Source organism: Heteronotia binoei, chromosome 20 (genome assembly GCF_032191835.1).
Source record: "Heteronotia binoei isolate CCM8104 ecotype False Entrance Well chromosome 20, APGP_CSIRO_Hbin_v1, whole genome shotgun sequence".
Lineage (NCBI taxonomy): Eukaryota > Metazoa > Chordata > Lepidosauria > Squamata > Gekkonidae > Heteronotia > Heteronotia binoei.
Genome location: NC_083242.1, coordinates 37,614,527 through 37,633,190, shown reverse-complemented (window position 1 = coordinate 37,633,190; position 18,664 = coordinate 37,614,527). Strand labels below are relative to the sequence as shown.

Below are 18,664 nucleotides of genomic sequence, written 5' to 3'. Positions count from 1 at the left end.
TGAAACAAAACAGGCCTGGTATAAAACTTGATGCTAAATCCCGGCAACCTTTCAAACATGCATCAGGCGAGAACGGCCGTGCGCGCAGGCATGCAAAAGGAACCGCCTCCCTTTTAATAAAAACTTGCCACCCGCTTCTAGGTTCCTTAGAAGTCCAAAAGGCACTTGGCGAGAGACAGCGCAAGAGAGAAACAGGGAACTAAGCCCCTTGCACAGTCCAGCAGTATTAAAATCCTCAAAGAGGGAAAATGAGGCTTGCCGGATAAATCCAGGCTCTCGGCCCCAAAGAAGATGTGGCTGCCTCCCTCCTACAATCTTTTTTTTTTTGGCCAGCAAGTGGATTTTGCGGCCAGGTTCAGAGTGCAGCGGCAAAGCGGCATCCTCCTAGCCCTCCCCCCACAACTTGTGGGTGCCAGGGGAACATCTCTATACATACGAAGTAGCAGAAATCTGTAAGGCTCAATCGGGCAGGCAAGTATCTGGGGAAAGGGGCTGAAGTAGTGTGTGGGGTGGGTGAGTGTGAGACTGTTCCCTGCCCTTTGGACAACGTCAAAGTAGGGTCCGCCTTCCTCGCTGGGAGGCTGTTCCTCATGCTGCAGCAGCGCCCCCTCCTGGCACTGCCTGATGACTCCCCCCAGCAGGGAGAAGATGCTGCACTCCATTCTCTCTGTTCGGGGCCTTTCGCCCCACCTCTTCCCCTGTGCCGCAGGTGAGTTATGGTCTGTTAATATCCTACTACGAATGGGGGGAAAATTAAGTCCCAAGTCTCCAGTGGTCGCCCGCTTTGTGGTCCTTCAGAGAAGCATCTGGACTACTCCGTGGGGCGGGAGGCCCATTGGCCCCGGGACGTTCAAGGGCGGTGTTCCCATCTCAAGCCGTTGAACCAACCTGGTTGTTTAAGAAAGACAAAACAGAAGCTGTTTCAGTAAGGACAAGACCACGTCAAGAGTCTCCCAGAAGGGATGAGGTTGCGGGAAGAAGCCCTGGGTGACATCAAGCAAACTTCTAGCCCTCGCTGTTTGACAGAGAGAGAGAGAGTGAGAGGAGGGGATAGACCAGAGGTGGTGAACCCTTTTTCTGCCAAGGGCCGTATGGATATTTATAACGTCATTCATGGGCCATAAAAAAATATCAATTTAAAAAACAGTGCTCCACTGAGGAAGAATGATTCAGCCCAGCAAAATTAATGCAAATAATTGTTTTTCTATTTGAAGTCATGTTTTCTGTTGTTCAATCGCACAGCCAAGTTCGACTCTTTGCAACCCCCTGGACCAAGTCATGCCAGGCCCTCCTGTCTTCCACCATCCTCTGAAGTCTGCTCAAATTCTTGTTTGTTACATCATGTGGGGAGAGCCTAATCTGGCACACACACACACACACCCGGCCTGCCACCCTAGGCAAATGCAGAGGTCCAGGGCCTTTTTGTAGAGAAAGCCCAGCAGGAACTCAGTAGCATATTAGACCACATTCCCTAATATTAGCATATTAGGCCACACCTTCTGGGATAATCAAGCGCAAACTGAACAGTGACTGGTACTTTTCCAGGTCCCACAGCAATTCCGGCCAGCTGGCCAGGCCCCAGGGAGGCTGCTGCACAGTACATCTGGGCCCTGTGATCCCTGCCTGGCCCTGGGGAGGCTGCTGCACAGCGCGGCTGGGCCCCACGATCCTCGCTGGCCAGCCAGGCCCCAGGGAGGCTGCCACATGGCTCGATTCAGCCCAGCAATCCCCGAGGGCCACACCAAGTGACCTCAAGGGCCGTTTAAGGCCCTCGGGACGCAGGTTCCCCACCCCTGGGATAGACGTTCCAACTGACACTCGCTGTGCTTTATCTCCGAGACGGAGGTTGAGATGCCGACTTTCCAGCAGCAGAGCTGAATGCATCACTGCTGCTCCCCCCCCCCCCCCCGCGAGGCAGCCAATCCCTGCTCTCGGCTTCAACTTTAGGCAAGTCCAAGGGAAAGCCTTGGCCTCTAGCTCCTGTTGGGTTTTGTCCTCCAGGGCAAGTAGCTGGCTACCAGGGGAGACAGGATGCCGGATGACAGGGATTCTCACTGGCCTAGTCCAGCAGGGCTGCTAACATCCCCCACAAGGGACCCTTCTCCCCCCACCCTATCCCGCAAGTGGGCTCCGGGCGGCTCACAACATTAAAAAACCCTTACAAAGCATGAAACAAACTCCATCTAAACTAAATTAAATCCAACCAGCCTCTCCTCACAGTTCTGCTGGCTCCTCCCTGGTACTTTACACTGCAGATAAAAAATCCAATATTTCTGGAAAGAAGGGGAGAGGGTGTTTACTCACCCGTGTGGCCCACTCAGCCGCCGGTCCACGGCATCTCTGCCCAAGCAGACGGAGGGGGGGAAGGCGCTTCGGCAAGGCATCTGGTCGTACACCAAGTGGCGGCAGGAGGCCAGTTTCGATTCCAGGGCCTGGGGAGACATTTGCAAGCTGAACCAAGTGGGCACCAAAATGGAGACCTACATCCCTGAAGAGCAGCCGGACCCAAGGAAGACTGGGGATCTGGCGGGCCCTGAACGCTGGAGGGGGCAGGCAAGGCTCTCAAGAAAGAGACTCCCCTCTCTAGGCAAGGCCAGAAGCTGGGTTCTGCAGAAAGAGACTCCCCTCTCTAGGCAAGGCCAGAAGCTGGGTTCTGAAGAAAGAGACTCCCCTCTCTAGGCAAGGCCAGAAGCTGGGTTCTGCAGAAAGAGACTCCCTCTCTAGGCAAAGCCAGAAGCTGGGTTCTGCAGAAAGAGACTTCCCTCTCTAGGCAAGGCCAGAAGCTGGGTTCTGCAGAAAGAGACTCCCCTCTCTAGGCAAGGCCAGAAGCTGGGTTCTGCAGAAAGAGACTCCCTCTCTAGGCAAGGCCAGAAGCTGGGTTCTGCAGAAAGAGACTTCCCTCTCTAGGCAAGGCCAGAAGCTGGGTTCTGCAGAAAGAGACTCCCCTCTCTAGGCAAGGCCAGAAGCTGGGTTCTGCAGAAAGAGACTCCCCTCTCTAGGCAAGGCCAGAAGCTGGGTTCTGCAGAAAGAGACTCCCCTCTCTAGGCAAGGCCAGAAGCTGGGTTCTGCAGAAAGAGACTTCCCTCTCTAGGCAAGGCCAGAAGCTGGGTTCTGCAGAACTGTTCTGCTGGCCCCGGAAGCAGGATCCCCCAGCGAGGTGCCTGAAGGATCCAAGGGATACCCAAAGTACGTAGAGGAGCCCATGGGCACAATCCCATGAGGAAGGTCACAAGCCCCACCAAAACAAACAGGAGCTGTGCTGAAGCTCCTTTGAATGGGGTCTGTGGGGGGTGGGGAGAATTTCCCTGTTTCCCTCCATAAATTTCCCCACACTTTTGGAAACTTTGCCCCGCAAGTGCCAGAGCTTCACTCTTTAACACTGGGGGTGTTGGGCAACAGAGAACTGGCTGGGGCCACTGGAGAGAGAATTGGGGGTGTTTTGCCTGGCGCACCACGGGCGGTTCAGTGGCCCGGATCTGGCTGGGCCGCCTCCTAACGTCTCTTGCCCCTGAGCAGGGCGGCCCAGGCGAGCCCAGTCTCATCCCATCTCACGGGCCCTCTGGAAGCCCAGGGCCGCGACACAGAGGCAGCCAGGCGAGGGCCGGCCAACTCGCTTTACCTGCCCTGACGTGGATGCCCCCATCTTGTCTCAGCGGTTGGCTGCCCCCACCTTATTCCGGGGACTGACATGTGGAGGGAGTCTCTCCACGTACTCGGGAGAGCTGGAATGCATCTGTTGACCCCAAGGCCCTGCCAAGCCCCCCCCCCCCCCGTTCTCACCCCCACTTTGCGCAGCAGGTCTCCCACGATGTTGAGCGCCGAAATCCGGGCCGCTGGTGTGAGTGGGGTGGCGCTGAAGCTGTCCTCCATACCTGGGGGGGGGGGGGAGAGTTGGAAAGAGAACTCAATGGCAACTCACACGACAGAGACAAAAGCCACAGGCCCAGTCAGCGTTCGAGCACTGAAACCAGCCCTGGGAGGAGAATTCAGCCCCTGGGAATCTTTGCTTTCAAGTTCCGGTGCGTTGGCTAGCCCCTCGGGATCTGTAGGAAAAGCCTGCAAGAGACGTTTGCTCAGGATTTGGAAGCCGCCCTCCCCATTCTACCTGAAACTCCCTCTGAAAGGAGGCACAAAGTGTGGCCAAACCCCCGGGGCGGCTAAGTGCTGAAGAGGTCCGTTTGCAACTCATCAGCCGCACGTTTCGCAAGCTCAGGGCCAGGGTTCCCTCTCAGCTGCGTTGGCGTGAGCCAGCTCACAGGTTTTTAGCCTCCAGCTCACACCTTTTCGTCTTAGCTCAGGAAGGAGGAGCCCAGAGCACCCGGATTGAGGCAGGAGCTCCCCACTCGAATACCAGCAGCTCAGCAAGTAGATTTTTTGCTCCCAAGACTCTGCAGCTTAGAGGGGACCTCGCTCCTGGCCCCACTTGTGGTCCGTTCCAACCCCCTGAGGCAATGTCTTCACTGCTCCTCGGGGTCCAATTCCTTCCTGGGGTGCAGTGACTCGTCCAGGGGCATTGCGGGAGCAGCATCCTCTTACCTCTCCTGAAGGTCCCGGGGGCACTTCGCCCCCCACTCGGTCCTCTGGGGGTGGAAGGGGGCAACCTGGTCGCTTGGAGGCCCGTCTCCATCTGCTCCGCTTCCGGAGGTCCTGGACTCGATGCCTTCGGCTTCTCCTGCCTTTGCTGCACGGCCAGCTCCTGGCGTAAATCTGGAGGGCAGGGAGGGGGCAGTGAAGGTTCCCGTCACAACTGCCCTCTACACCCACTTCCGTCTGTGCAAGACAGCCTGGGCGGAAGGCGAGACCCAGAGGCAGGGTTTTGCTTGCACAGGGACCTGCCTGGAGCATGGACACCCCCCCCCCCTGGGAGCACCCCGCCCCGCCCGGGAGTCAAAGGGAGCATGGACACCCCCCCCCCCCTGGGAGCACCTCCCCTGCCCTGCCCGAGAGTCAAAGGGAGCCAGGGCGAGATCTGCCTGCCGCTCACCTCGGGCTTCGTCTTTCAGGCGCTGCACCGATTCCAGGAGGTTCTCCTTCTCGTCCAGCTCGCTCTCCAGGAAGGCGTTCCGCTCGATGGCCTGGTTCAGGCGCTGCTCGAAGTCTTCCAAAGACATAATTGTGGCCCTGGAAAGGAGGGGCGGGGGAGGGCCGTCACGTGAGCCAGGGGGGTGTCCCAGAGGCTGGACTCGGACTGAGGGGATCTGGGTTCCGGTCCCCAGTCAACAGCGAGGCTCGCTGTGTGGTCAACTGCCAGCACACACGGGGAATTTATTTCCCAGACTGAGGTCTCTGTCCACCACTTGACTCCCCCTCCCAAGGGGGGCCCAAAGCAGGCCTCGGCATTGTTCTTCCCCACAACCACCACCCTGTGAGGTCGGCCTGGCTGAGAGGGACACTGTGAGGCCCCCCTGGTGGTGGTGCTACCATCCTCCCAACTGGGGGCAGCCACAGCCCAGGGGGCCCCCATGTTTTTGAGCCTGTGGGCAACCCCAGCGTCCTGATACAGGGTGAGGAACACACCTACAAAATGGCTGCCTCAGGAGATGCAGCCAATCAGAAAACGGCTGCCACAGAAAACGTCAGGGAGTGAGGTTCCCTACAACGCTTCAAAATTTCAGGGGAACGCTCTCTTTAAGAAGACACTTTTAAAAAATCTACAACAATCAGAAGCCCTGCTGAGTAGACTTCACACTCACCCCGCCCCCTTTCTCAAAGCACTTCAAGAAGATGAAGATAAAGATAAGAAGATACTGGATTTATATCCCGCCCTCCACTCTGAAGAGTCTCAGAGCGGCTCACGATCTCCTTTATCTCCCTCCCCCACAACAGACACCCTGTGAGGTGGGTGGGGCTGGAGAGGGCTCTCACAGCAGCTGCCCTTTCAAGGACAACCTCTGCCGGAGCTATGGCTGACCCAAGGCCATCCCAGCAGGTGCAAATGGAGGAGTGGGGAATCCAACCCGGTTCTCACAGATAAGAGAGCTCTGGCTGACCCAAGGCCATTCCAGCAGGTGCAAGAGGAGGAGTGGGGAATCAAACCCGGTTCTCCCAGATAAGAGAGCTCTGGCTGACCCAAGGCCATTCCAGCAGCTGCAAGCGGAGGAGTGGGGAATCCAACCCGGTTCTCCCAGATAAGAGAGCTCTGGCTGACCCAAGGCCATCCCAGCAGCTGCAAGCGGAGGAGTGGGGAATCCAACCCGGTTCTCCCAGATAAGAGGGCTATGGCTGACCCAAGGCCATTCCAGCAGCTGCAAGCGGAGGAGTGGAGAATCCAACCCGGTTCTCCCAGATAAGAGAGCTCTGGCTGACCCAAGGCCATCCCAGCAGCTGCAAGCGGAGGAGTGGGGAATCCAACCCGGTTCTCCCAGATAAGAGGGCTATGGCTGACCCAAGGCCATTCCAGCAGCTGCAAGCGGAGGAGTGGAGAATCCAACCCGGTTCTCCCAGATAAGGGAGCTATGGCTGACCCAAGGCCATTCCAGCAGCTGCAAGTGGAGGAGTGGGGAATCAAACCCGGTTCTCCCAGATAAGAGAGCTCTGGCTGACCCAAGGTCATTCCAGCAGCTGCAAGTGGAGGAGTGGGGAATCCAACCCGGTTCTCCCAGATAAGAGTCTGCACACTTAACCACTACACCAAACTTCAGGGGGCATCAGGAAAAGCGTTGCCCGGGTCTACGGTGCACCCCCCAGGTAGAGGGCCGCTGGGCAGGCTGGTACCTCTTGGCTCGCTCCAAGTCATCGTTGGCCTGCTCCAGTTCCCGGATGTACTTCTGCAGCTGGTCTTTGACAGCACGGGTCTGGGCCAGCTCCTCCTCCAGGGCTGAGATCTGCCGGGAGCCCTCCGACTGCTGGGCCGAAAGCTTCTCCTGGCCCGAGAAAGCACAAATGGCTCGTTGGCCTGGAGACCCCTCCGCCCCCCCACCAGCAGCAAGCTCCGCCTTTCCAAGGAGCCTTCTGGCCGGAGTGGAGGACAGGAAGCCCCAAGGGCCCCCCAGCAGCAAACAGGAAGCTGCCATCGCTCTGGCAAGGGCGGTTTGGCTAGCGATCCTGGAGGGCTTTCTGCCATCTTCTGGGCATGGAGCGGTTGGGGGGTGGGATTTGTGAATTTCCTGCATTGCTCAGGGGGGTGGACTAGATCGGGGGTGGCCAAACTCCACATGTGGGTTTCTCAAAGCCCCCACCGCCTCGTCAGCTGGCTTGCAGAAGACATTTCTCTCTCTGAATCACTTCGCCAAGCCAAGCCAGCAGGTAGCTTGGAGAATGCACTTAAAGTTAAAGTTGCTGTCTTTCCACCTCTCCCTCCCTCCCCCATTTGTTTTCCTTCCCTCCCTCCCTCCCTCAAACATCTGATGTGGTCTTGTTGTGGTTCTCAAACATCTGGCATTTATTCTAAGTGGCTCTTACCCTAGAAGACTGAAGATGTATACCCCGCCCTTCCTTCTGAATCAGAGACTCAGAGCGGCTCACAATCTCCTTTACCTCCCCCCACCCACAACACCCTGTGAGGTGGGTGGGGCTGAGAGGGTCCTCACAGCAGCTGCCCTTTCAAGGACAACCTCTGCGAGAGCTACGGCTGACCCAGCAGGTGCAAGTGGAGGAGTGGGGAATCAAACCCGATTGTCCCAGATAAGAGTCTGCACACTTAACCACTACACCAAACTGGCTCTCTAAGCAAGATGACCTTGGAAGTACCTCCAGCCCTCTGCTTCTAAAGTCCCTGGTGCCTCCTCAGTCTCCAGGGTGGCAGAATTAACTGACAGATGTCTTGAGGAGGAGAAGGTTTCACCCCCCGGCCTTCACTGCCCAAAGGAATCCTCCATGTTCAGCAGCACTATACCTTTAAACACCCATTTGCTGGTGGGGGGGGGGGAGGAAGAGGCACAACAACCCCACTTGGTGCTTCACCTGTCCAGGCACTGCACTACGCAGATCCACCTTGGACTTATCCAAGGTTCATTTTCAGCCCTATTCACCAAGGCCTCTGGGAAGGGAAACCTGCTGCATAACCCTAACCCCATCAGTTCCTACACAAGATTTCTCCCCCCTCCAGGTTTCCCCTGGACATTTCTGAACATCTCCCAGCCCCGGCACCCTTGGTCTGTGGCTGATGTGAATTCTGGCAGCTGATATTGGGAAAAGCATCTGGGGGGGGGGGGCACAAGACACAGCGCGTGTCTCCTCTCGTGGAGCCCAGGTGAATAAGGCTCTCTCACAACCCCTCTCCAGAACAGACTCCTCTGCCCCCAGCTCTCCGCAGCAGCCAGCTGATCGGGGCATCAATGGGGTCTCTGTTCTCTCCCTTGCCAGCTGCCACTGGGATAAACAAGCCCATTGTCTCCCTCGGAAATGAATTCTGGCCTCCAGTTCTTGATAAGTGGGTACCGCCAACCCCCCCCCCCTTTCCTGGTCGCTTCTACCCCAGCAGCTCTGGTCTCTATGGGGCTCTCCTAGCTCCCCCGTCTTTTGTTTGGGAAGTCTCTGCCCCACCCCCTCAAGGACACTCGAGACACATCAGCAAGCCAGATTTGGCCGACGTTCCAAACTCGACGCCATCCCGTGAAAACTGGACGGACGGGCACAGGCCAGTCAACCACGGCCTGCAATTTGGATGCCGATGCTCGATGCCCGCACCCAGGTCCTGCTCCAGAGGAAGCGCCGGTGCCCTGCCCACCTCTTCCCCCCGCCCGGCCTTACCTGGGCAGCCTCCATCTCCATCCGAAGCCGGCCGTTCTCTGACCGGAGGGTTTTGTTCCGGGATTCCGTCTGCTGCAGCTGGGTCTCCAGCTCGGCTTCATATTCCCGGCTTCCTTCTTGAAACTCCCGCAACTCCTCTTGAGCATTCTCGGCGCTGCAAGAAGGAAGGCCGGAGGCAGAACTGAAGGCACACCTGCTGGATGGCACGCTTTCGAGGCGCTTTAGTTTGCAAACAGGTCTTGCCATTTCACATAGTAAAGTTTGGCTGCAGGAGTGCGGCAGAAGTGGGTTGAAAGTGCTGCATTCAGCAGCAGACGATGAGATTGGATTTATATCCTGCTCTCCACTCTGAATCTCAGAGCGGCTCACAATCTCCTTTCCCTTCCTCCCCCACAACAGACACCGTGTGAGGTGGGTGGGGCTGGAGAGGGCTCTCACAGCAGCTGCCCTTTCAAGGACAACCTCTGCCAGAGCTATGGCTGACCCAAGGCCATTCCAGCAGGTGCAAGTGGAGGAGTGGGGAATCACTCATTTTCCCAGATAAGAATCCACACACTTAACGACTACACCAAACGGGCCACCGAGCAGGCCAACGAAGTGAGAACCACACAGGATGGCGAATTCTGCACAGAGGAAAGTGGGATTCTGCGACCTGCAGCTGCTGAATCAAGCATTTGTAATGTAATCTGACCTGCAAAACATCCACTTTGTTGGTTCTGGTCTGGCCTGGCCTGCTTCCAAACCCCACTCAGCATCCAGCCAGCGACACCCACAAGCTCTCAAGCAGTTCCAGGGCCAGAAGCTGGCTTTTAAAACCAATGGGGGAAATTCAGAAACTTCCTTCCACAACCCTACACCAGGGGTCCCCCAAAGCAGTGCCCGTGAGCACTGTGACAATTGTTCATACGGAGTGGTTTTTTGGAAAGTGGGCGGGGCTCTTGCTCAGCAGGACTTCTGACTGGCCGCTGGAGATGTGACGGGCTGCGATTTTAGATTCTCTAAAAACATCGCTTCAGCAGCAGCTGCCCCTACAGGGCAGGGATCTTCGCTTTGTGGCTGGAGGTAAGCCGTGGCTGGCTCCGCCTCCCAGGGCAGCCATCTTGTGCCTGCATGTGCTGCGCTGTGCCAGAATCCCAAAGGGGCCCGCAGGCTCAAAAAGGCGGGGGACTCTCTGCTCACAGGGTCTCTGCACCGCTGGTGCACGGATGGTCTCAATTAGAAAGACAATTGGTCCCCCCCCCAAAAAAACCCCATTTTTTTCAAAAGCACACATCCTTAAATGCACAGCTGAAACAAAGCTGAAGCATGGTGGATCTGTCAGCACTCACGGACCATCTTTGGAAGAACCTCTGGCTCTCCAAAAGCCATGCGCAGCATGTGTGCAAGGGGACCTACCCAGAGGTCAGGAGAGCAGGTTTTGCCAACCTCAAGGTGGTGGCTGGAAATCTCCTGGAATTACAATGGCTCTCCAGACAGCAGAGATCAGTTTCCCCAGAGAATCACAGAGTTGGAAGGGGGACCTCCAGGCTCATCTAGTCCAACCCTCTGCACAATGCAGAAAACTCACAGATACCTCTCCCACAGACACATACATCCCCAGTGGCCCCTGCAGGGTCCAAGCCCAGAAGGTGGCAAAACCCTCCAGGTTCTCTGGTCAAACTGGCCTGGAGAAAAACTGCTGACTGACCCCAAAGTGGCCCTCAGCATTTCCCTGGGTGTGTCAGAAACGGCCACGAGGACTCAGCCCTGATGCAGCCCTTCCTGCCCTCCTTCCCATGATCTGCCTAATTCATAGGATCAGCATTGCTGCCATCCAGCCTCTGCTCACCACCTCCCAAGGAGGAAGCCTGTTCCACTGAGGAACTGCTCTAAAGGGCAGGAAGTTCTTCCTAATGTCGAGCTGCAAACTCTTTTGGTTTAATTTCAAGCCACTGGTTCTGGTCCTGCCTTCTGAGGCCACAGAAAACAATTCCACACCATCCTCTATAGGCCAGCCCTTCAAGTCCTTGAAGAGGGTGATCCTATCACCCTCTCAGCTGCCTCCTCTCCAGGCTAAATAGGCCCAGCTCCTTCAGTCTTTCCTCATAGGACTCGGTCTCCAGACCCCTCACCTACTTTAGAGAGTGGGCCCCATGGCCTTCTGCCCCACTGAGGTCTTCTCTTCCCCACACTGTCTCCCGCAAAGCTGATGGACCTTCTCCCGCCTACTGTGAAAGTGCCATTTTAGGGAGCCTGGTGCCTGCATTTCAGAAAAACACCATACAAATTCGTGGTGGGACTGATCTTTTCTGCAGCCTCCCCCCTCCCCCGAAATTCCCTCTAGGCCCAGAGTTCTCTGTCTGGGCTGCTTCCCCATGCAGACAGCCACGCAGGGGCCCATGGGGGCTGAGATGTCCCAACTGCCTGCCCGCCCCATCCCACACGGAACAGACCGCCCACCCAGAAACCCCCGCGCTTTACCACTGCTGGTATTTCATGGCCACCTCCTTCCAGTAATCTCTTTCCTCTTCCACGGAACGGAACTGCTTCCTTTCAGAGTCGTTCATCGCGGAAGCCTTCCAGCATAGTTTTCTGCCAGCACAAAAAGGGGGGGGGGGGGGAAATGGAGATACATCATCTGTCTGAATGCTGGTTTTTCCTTTTTCATCCTGGTGCGAGTCCCAAGATGTCTAGTTTCAAGCACAGACCAAGATGCAAACTGGGGGAAGATGGCAGCTCTTGAGAGAGCTGTTGGATCAGGCCAATGATCTATCCCTGTTGGATCAGGCCAATGGTCTATCAGAGGTCTATCAATGGCTACTCGCCACAGTGACTGAGGAGAACCGCCCCGTTCAGAAGCAGAAGCAGAAGATATTGGATTTATATCCCGCCCTCCACTCCGAAGAGTCTCAGAGCGGCTCACAATCTCCTTTCCCTTCCTCCCCCACAACAGACACCCTGTGAGGTGGGTGGGGCTGGAGAGGGCTCTCACAGCAGCTGCCCTTTCAAGGACAACCTCTGCCAGAGCTATGGCTGCCCCAAGGCCATTCCAGCAGGCTGCAAGTGGAGGAGTGGGGAATCAAACCTGGTTCTCCCAGATAAGAGAGCTATGGTTGACCCAAGGCCATTCCAGCAGGTGCAAGTGGAGGAGTGAGGAATCAAGCCTGGTTCTCCCAGATAAGAGAGCTATGGCTGACCCAAGGCCATTCCAGCAGGTGCAAGTGGAGGAGTGGGGAATCCAACCCGGTTCTCCCAGATAAGAGAGCTATGGCTGACCCAAGGCCATTCCAGCAGGTGCAAGTGGAGGAGTGGGGAATCAAACCCGGTTCTCCCAGATAAGAGTCCACACACTTAACCACTACACCAAACTGGCTCTCCAGAGCTATGGAAGCAGGCTACCTCTGAATCGTGGTGCGAAGAGGCAACATCAGCCTGTGAGTCAGGATGCCGGACTAGATGGACCGCTGGTCTGACCCAGCAGGACTCTTCTGATACCTTCAAGTTAAAACTCAGTTCCAAAATATATTACTACATCTCTGTTGTTTTATTTCCAGGAGAGGGCCCGGGAAGAGCGGCAGTTGTTTAAAGAGCAAACAGTGCCACACGCAAAGGAGGCCACCGTGGGCTCTTGCCGCCCTGATCTCAGTCGTGGGGAATGCAGGCGAGGTCAGGACAGAATGGAAAGCTCCGCAACGCAGCCAAGCTCCTGTCCTCTGTCAAAGGAGAGGCGCAGACCTTCCTAAAGCCCACCTCTCTCTGGAGCGTCTTTTACTGGGGAGAGGCCGAGCCTCCGCTTGGCATGCAGAAGGTCCCAAGTTCAATTCCCAGCATCATCAGTTCAAAAAAGAAGGAGGAGGATCTGGTGGCAAGGGATGTAGAAACCTCAGCCTGACCCTGGAGAGCGGCTGCCAGTCTGAGCAGGCGATGCTGCCCTTGATGGACTGATTCAGGACAAGGCAACTGGGTGTGTTCATGCGCTCTTCCTCTATTTACAAAATTTAGCAATGCACTAGGAATGGTGCAAGGCACACAGCCATCGTAATAAGGCTGGAACGCAGGCAATGAAACCGGAAGACGACAGGAGATGAAGAAATGCAAAGTGAAACGTCGATGCAGTCAAATTGAGACGATGCTTATGCTAAACAGCAGCCTTATCCAAGCTCTGCAAAGCCGTCCCTTCTGGACCACTAGTCTGGCTTGGGTTGCAGAATGCCAAGCAAGCAGACTCTTATCTGGGAGAACCGGGTTTGATTCCCCTCTCCTCCACTTGCAGCTGCTGGAATGGCCTTGGGTCAGCCAGAGCTCTCTTATCTGGGAGAACCGGGTTTGATTCCCCACTCCTCCACTTGCAGCTGCTGGAATGGCCTTGGGTCAGCCAGAGCTCTCTTATCTGGGAGAACCGGGTTTGATTCCCCTCTCCTCCACTTGCAGCTGCTGGAATGGCCTTGGGTCAGCCAGAGCTCTCTTATCTGGGAGAACCGGGTTTGATTCCTCAATCCTCCACTTGCAGCTGCTGGAATGGCCTTGGGTCAGCCAGAGCTCTCTTATCTGGGAGAACCGGGTTTGATTCCCCACTCCTCCACTTGCAGCTGCTGGAATGGCCTTGGGTCAGCCAGAGCTCTCTTATCTGGGAGAACCGGGTTGGATTCCCCACTCCTCCACTTGCAGCTGCTGGAATGGCCTTGGGTCAGCCAGAGCTCTCTTATCTGGGAGAACCGGGTATGATTCCCCACTCCTCCACTTGCAGCTGCTGGAATGGCCTTGGGTCAGCCAGAGCTCTCTTATCTGGGAGAACCGGGTTTGATTCCCCACTCCTCCACTTGCAGCTGCTGGGATGGCCATGGGTCAGCCAGAGCTCTCTTATCTGGGAGAACCAGGTTTGATTCCCCACTCCTCCACTTGCAGCTGCTGGAATGGCCTTGGGTCAGCCAGAGCTCTCTTATCTGGGAGAACAGGGTTTGATTCAGCACTCCTCCACTTGCAGCTGCTGGAATGGCCTTGGGTCAGCTGTAGCTCTCGCAGAGATGTCCTTGAAAGAGCAGCTGCTGTGAGAGCTCTCTCAGTTCCACCCACCTCACAGGGTGTCTGTTGTGGGAGAAGAAGATAAAGGAGATTGTGAGCCACTCTGAGTGAGTCTCTGATTCAGAGAGAAGGGCGGGGTATAAATCTGCAGTCGTCTTCTTCTCTTTCCTTTCTCCCCCCAACTTCTCTTCCAGCCCCAGGGAACTGACTGAGTCCCCATTTCTAGGCGCTGTTTGTCAATCCCTTCTCCCCTCCAAACAGCCCGTATTAAATTTCAAAACATGGCTGAACAAACGACCAACCAGCTTCGCATTAGCAAAGTTTCTCACCAAGTTTTCATTGCGCGTCGTGCCTTTTCTCAGCCACACAACTGCCCTATAAAGGCAGGCCATGACAGCGTCCCCATGCTATGCCGGAAAGAATGCCTCACACCCTCCTAATAATTCGGGACGCCGGGAAAGCTTGCAGCCAGGGAACCTTGTGAGCGCCTCTCCTTGACCACAGCTCCGGCCTCAGGCCAATGAGTCAGGAATCCACCAGTGAGTCTCCTGCCCTCCCAGTCAGGCTGACAAAAGCAATCAGCCCCCGCAAGAGAAGCGAGAAGGAGCCAGCCAGCTCTCTGGAAGGGAGGTCTGCTTTTAAAGTCTAATTATATCCTGTTTCCCTGGCCAAACGCTTCCAAGGAAGCTGCCTCCTTCCCTCTATCAATGGAGGTTCCCCCCCCCCACACCCCGGCCGGCTTTTAAAGAAGGAATAAGCCACTGGCATAGAGCTGACGTCTTATAACATCATAACAAGCTCTCCCTTCGTGACTCAGCTTCCATTTCCTTTTTTAAAAAAGTCTCCAGCCCTTTCCTACTGCATTTCCCCTTATATCTCGCAACAACAATGGCTGGAGAGGAGCTCCTTTTTTAAAATGAAAGCTCGAGAATCCACAAGAACTGAGAAATAGGTTAATATAGCATTATAAGTAGTGACGTTAATATAGCATTATAAGTAGCGTAGTGAAGATATTTGGTCTTTTAAAAAACAAAATCCCCCTTCCCCACAAGCACATTGGTAGGAGAGCAGCAGTGGAAGGTTGAGGGGGAAATGGCCACGGCAGATTCTCCGTGGGCTCCTTGCAGTTGTGGCACAGATATCTTAAAACAGGGGTGGCCAAACTGTGGCTCAGGAGTCACACGTGGCTCTTTCGCACATATTGTGTGACTCTCAAAGCCCCCTTTGCCCTGTTGGCCGGCTTGGAGAATGCATTTAAAGTTTAAGTTGCTTTCTTTCCACGTCTCCCTCCTCCCTTTTCTTCATCTATTTTGCTTCCTTTGTCTTGTGGCTCTCAAATATCTGATGTTCACATCTTGTGGCTCTCAAACATCCGTCGTTAATTCTATGTGGCTCTTACGTTAAGCAAGTTTGGCCACCCCTGCCTTAAAATGAGCCTAAGGCCTACAGTGAGAGAGGAATCCACAATCGCCATTGACAAAGTCTCCAAATAGATTTTAACCGGCACTATGCTAAAAAAAAAATGGCCTTGAGCCATTACTTAAAATCTACTTGGAGACTTTTCAACCCCGTTTTATTGTTGGAATATCCCTTCAGTTTCTGGAATGCAAGTAAGACTTTCGTGTAATTGACACTGGACTTTCACGTCTTTTACCAACGTTGGGGAGGGATGGTGGCTCAGTGGTAGAGCATCTGCTTGGTAAGCAGGAGGTCCCAGGTTCAATCCCCGGCATCTCCAACTAAAAAGGGTCCAGGCAAGAAGGCTTGAAAAACCTCAGCTGGAGACCCTGGAGAGCCATGAATGGGGCTGTGGCTCAGTGGTAGAGCATCTGCTTGGTAAGCAGGCGGTCCCAGGTTCAATTCCCCGCATCTCCAACTAAAAAGGGTCCAGGCAAGAAGGCTTGAAAAACCTCAGCTGGAGACCCTGGAGAGATGCTGCCAGTCTGAGTAGACAAGGCTGACTTTGATGGACCCAGGGGGGGTCTGATTCAGTAGAAGGCAGCTTCATAAGTTGAATATGGAGCACTGCGTGCTAGAAGAGCAATTGAAGCAGGATTGCTCAAGTTGACTTCCTGCACGTTGGGGCCAGTCCTGCTTCCTGTACGTCTTCAAGCCGACTTCATGTACGTCTAAGCTGAGTGAGCGTGAGCCAGCTCACAGATTTTTAGCCTCCAGCTCACACCTTTTTGTCTTAGCTCAGGAAGGAGGAGCCCAGAGCACACTGATTGATGCAGCAGCTCACAACTTTAATGCCAGGAGGTCACAGGGTTCCCTCTAAGCTGAGTTGGTGTGAGCTAGCTCACGTCTTTTTAGCCTCCAGCCCACACCTTTTTGTCTTAGCTCAGGAAGGATGACCCCAGAGCACACTGATTTCTGCAGCAGCTCACCAAGTAGAATTTTTGCTCACAAGACTCTGCAGTTTAGAGGGAACATTGGTTGGGATGCCTCCTTACAGGCATCTTGATACTTGCTTTATATTGTTATTTAGATAGATAGATAGATAGATAGATAGATAGATAGATAGATAGATAGATAGATAGATAATTTTATTTGTATCCCGCCCAGAGCAGGCTCAGGGCGGCTAACAGCATCATTTAAATTTCAACTATAAAAATGGCAAAGAAAACAAATTACATTTAGACATTAAAATTCTGATTAAGTTTAAAATTAATTAATTAAATTAGTAAAAGTGCTATTGCTATTTTTTCTTTTATGATGGCGATTATCATTAGCAATTTCTTTCTTCCTTCACTGTACTTTGTCATAATTATATCACAGTTATTTGGTCACTATAACCTCTTGGTTGTTTTTTCATATTGTCCAGCAGGGAGCGCTCTCCTATTTTCCAGCCTCCAGGAGGGGCCTGGAGAAGATCTCTCCCCAATGTGATTTCCAGTCTGCAGAGATCAGCCCCACCTAAAGTTGCCAAGTCCAATTCAAGAAATATCTGGGGACTTTGGGGGTGGGGCTAGGGGACTTTGGGGGTGGAAAGCATACTTGGAACTCCAAAGGGAGTTTTGGCCATCACATTTAAAGGGACCACACACCTTTTAAATGCCTTCCCTTCATTGCAAATAATGAAGGATAGGAAACCTTCTTTGGGGGCTCATAGAATTGGACCCCCTCGTCCAATCTTTGAACATATGAAGCTGCCTTATACTGAATCAGACCCTTGGTCCATCAAAGTCAGCATTGTCTACTCAGACTGGCAACAGCTCTCCAGGGTCTCCAGCGGAAGTTTTTCACATCTTTTTTTGGAGATGCCGGGGATTGAACCTGGGACTTTCTGCTTACCAAGCAGATGCTCTACCACTGAGCCACCGTCCCTCCCCAATCTTTCTGAAACTTGGGGGGGTATTTTGGGGAGAGGCACGGGATGCTATACTGAAAAATCAATTCTCCCTTATTTCCTATGGGAATAAGTCTCCATAGGGCATAATGGAGTGCCCAGCAGACATTTCCGCTTTGTGATGACCCTGAAGCGGGGGGAGGGCCTCCAAACCGGGGGATCCCCAGCCCCCACCTGGGGATTGGCAATCCTAGTTTGCAGGGCTCAGGCCCCGCCCCTCTCCCCGCTTTGGAGGGTGGCCCCGCGCAAGTCCCTTTCCAAACCCACCTCCAGGAATCTCCTGGCCCAAAGTTGGCAACCCCGGAGGGGGGGTTGAAAGAAGCAAGACCCGCCCCCTCCCAGGCGGCGCGCTGCTCTCGAGGCAGGAAGAGGACCCCTCCGGCCACTCACCTCCCGCGCCGCCGCCTCTTCTTCCTCCCCGCCGGGCTCCGGAGCCTCTTAACGGCCGGCGCGTCTCACTCCCGTCCGAAACTGCGCCGCCCGGCCCTGCGCGCCGCCTCATTGGCTGCCGCAAGCGCGCCTCCTCCAATCAGCGCCCTCGGAACGTTGGGACCTCGCCGGCCGTTGCAACTTTGTTTCTTTTCTTCATCCGCACGCAGGGGACGGGGTTGTCAACCTCCAGGCGGGAAACATCAATACAGACGGGAGAATCACGCATGATGAGATGGTAACCAGGAGCAAAAACCGTGATGCAGGAACGAAGGCAATGGCAGTAAAGGTTGTTCATACAAAAGTTTTGTCCATTTTTATGCAATGCTTGCGTCGTTGTAATTCATGCACCCCATTACAAAATGGGGCACGAGTTTGGGGGTCATAGAGGTGTGATTTTCCTCACACTGGCCTGTATAGTTTCAGCGGGGTCACCATCTTGTTCTAAAGCAATAGAGCAAAGTTCTTGCCTTGTGGCACCAAGAAGACCGAGGACGTTTCATTCTGTGCATAAGCTTTTGTTTGCGTACCTGGAGAAGCGTGTGTGCACACGAAAGCTTATACCCAGATTAAACTTTGTTAGTCTTGTAGGTGTGCATGCATGTGAAAACTCCAGCAGAATTAAACTGGTTTTCTTAAAGATGTAAATTTGTACCCAGAAGTAATCTTTGTTGGATTTATAGGTGTGCCTGCACATAAAAGCTTATACCCAGAATTAAACTGGTTGCTCTTAAAGATGTAAGCTTATACTCAGAATTAAACTTTCTTGGTCTTATATGAACATATGAAGCTGCCTTCTACTGAATCAGACCCCCCTTGGTCCATCAAAGTCAGTACTGTCTACTCAGACTGGCAGTGGCTCTCCAGGGTCTCAAGCTGAGGTTTTTCACACCTATTTGCCTGGACCCTTTTTAGTTGGAGATGCCGGGGATTGAACCTGGGACCTTCTGCTTCCCAAGCAGATGCTCTACCACTGAGCCACCGTCCCTCCCCTAAAAGGTCTTAAAGGTGTGCACACAAAAGAAAGCTCATTAGGGTTGCCAAGTCCAATTCAAGAAATTTCTGGGGACTTTAGGGGGTGGAGCCAGGAGACATTGGGGTGGAGCCAGAAGCAAGGGTGTGACAAGCACAGTTGAACTCCAAAGGGAGTTCTGGCCATCACATTTAAAGGGACGGCACACCTTTTCAATGCCT

General features: G+C 54.3%; 1 protein-coding gene across 1 annotated transcript; it reads right to left on the bottom strand.

Moving 5' to 3' along the window:
• Positions 1-16: 16 nt before the first annotated feature.
• On the bottom strand, positions 17-17,454 carry NDE1 (nudE neurodevelopment protein 1). Its single transcript, XM_060260574.1, has 9 exons — positions 17,432-17,454; positions 11,152-11,262; positions 8,692-8,845; positions 6,715-6,863; positions 4,985-5,121; positions 4,537-4,707; positions 3,781-3,872; positions 2,305-2,432; positions 17-888 (listed from the first exon to the last, which is right to left on the bottom strand). The coding sequence occupies exons 2-9, from the start codon at positions 11,235-11,237 to the stop codon at positions 795-797; spliced, it is 1,011 nt and encodes a 336-aa protein (XP_060116557.1). The 5' UTR covers positions 11,238-11,262; positions 17,432-17,454; the 3' UTR covers positions 17-794.
• Between the last annotated feature and the right edge of the window lie 1,210 nt (positions 17,455-18,664).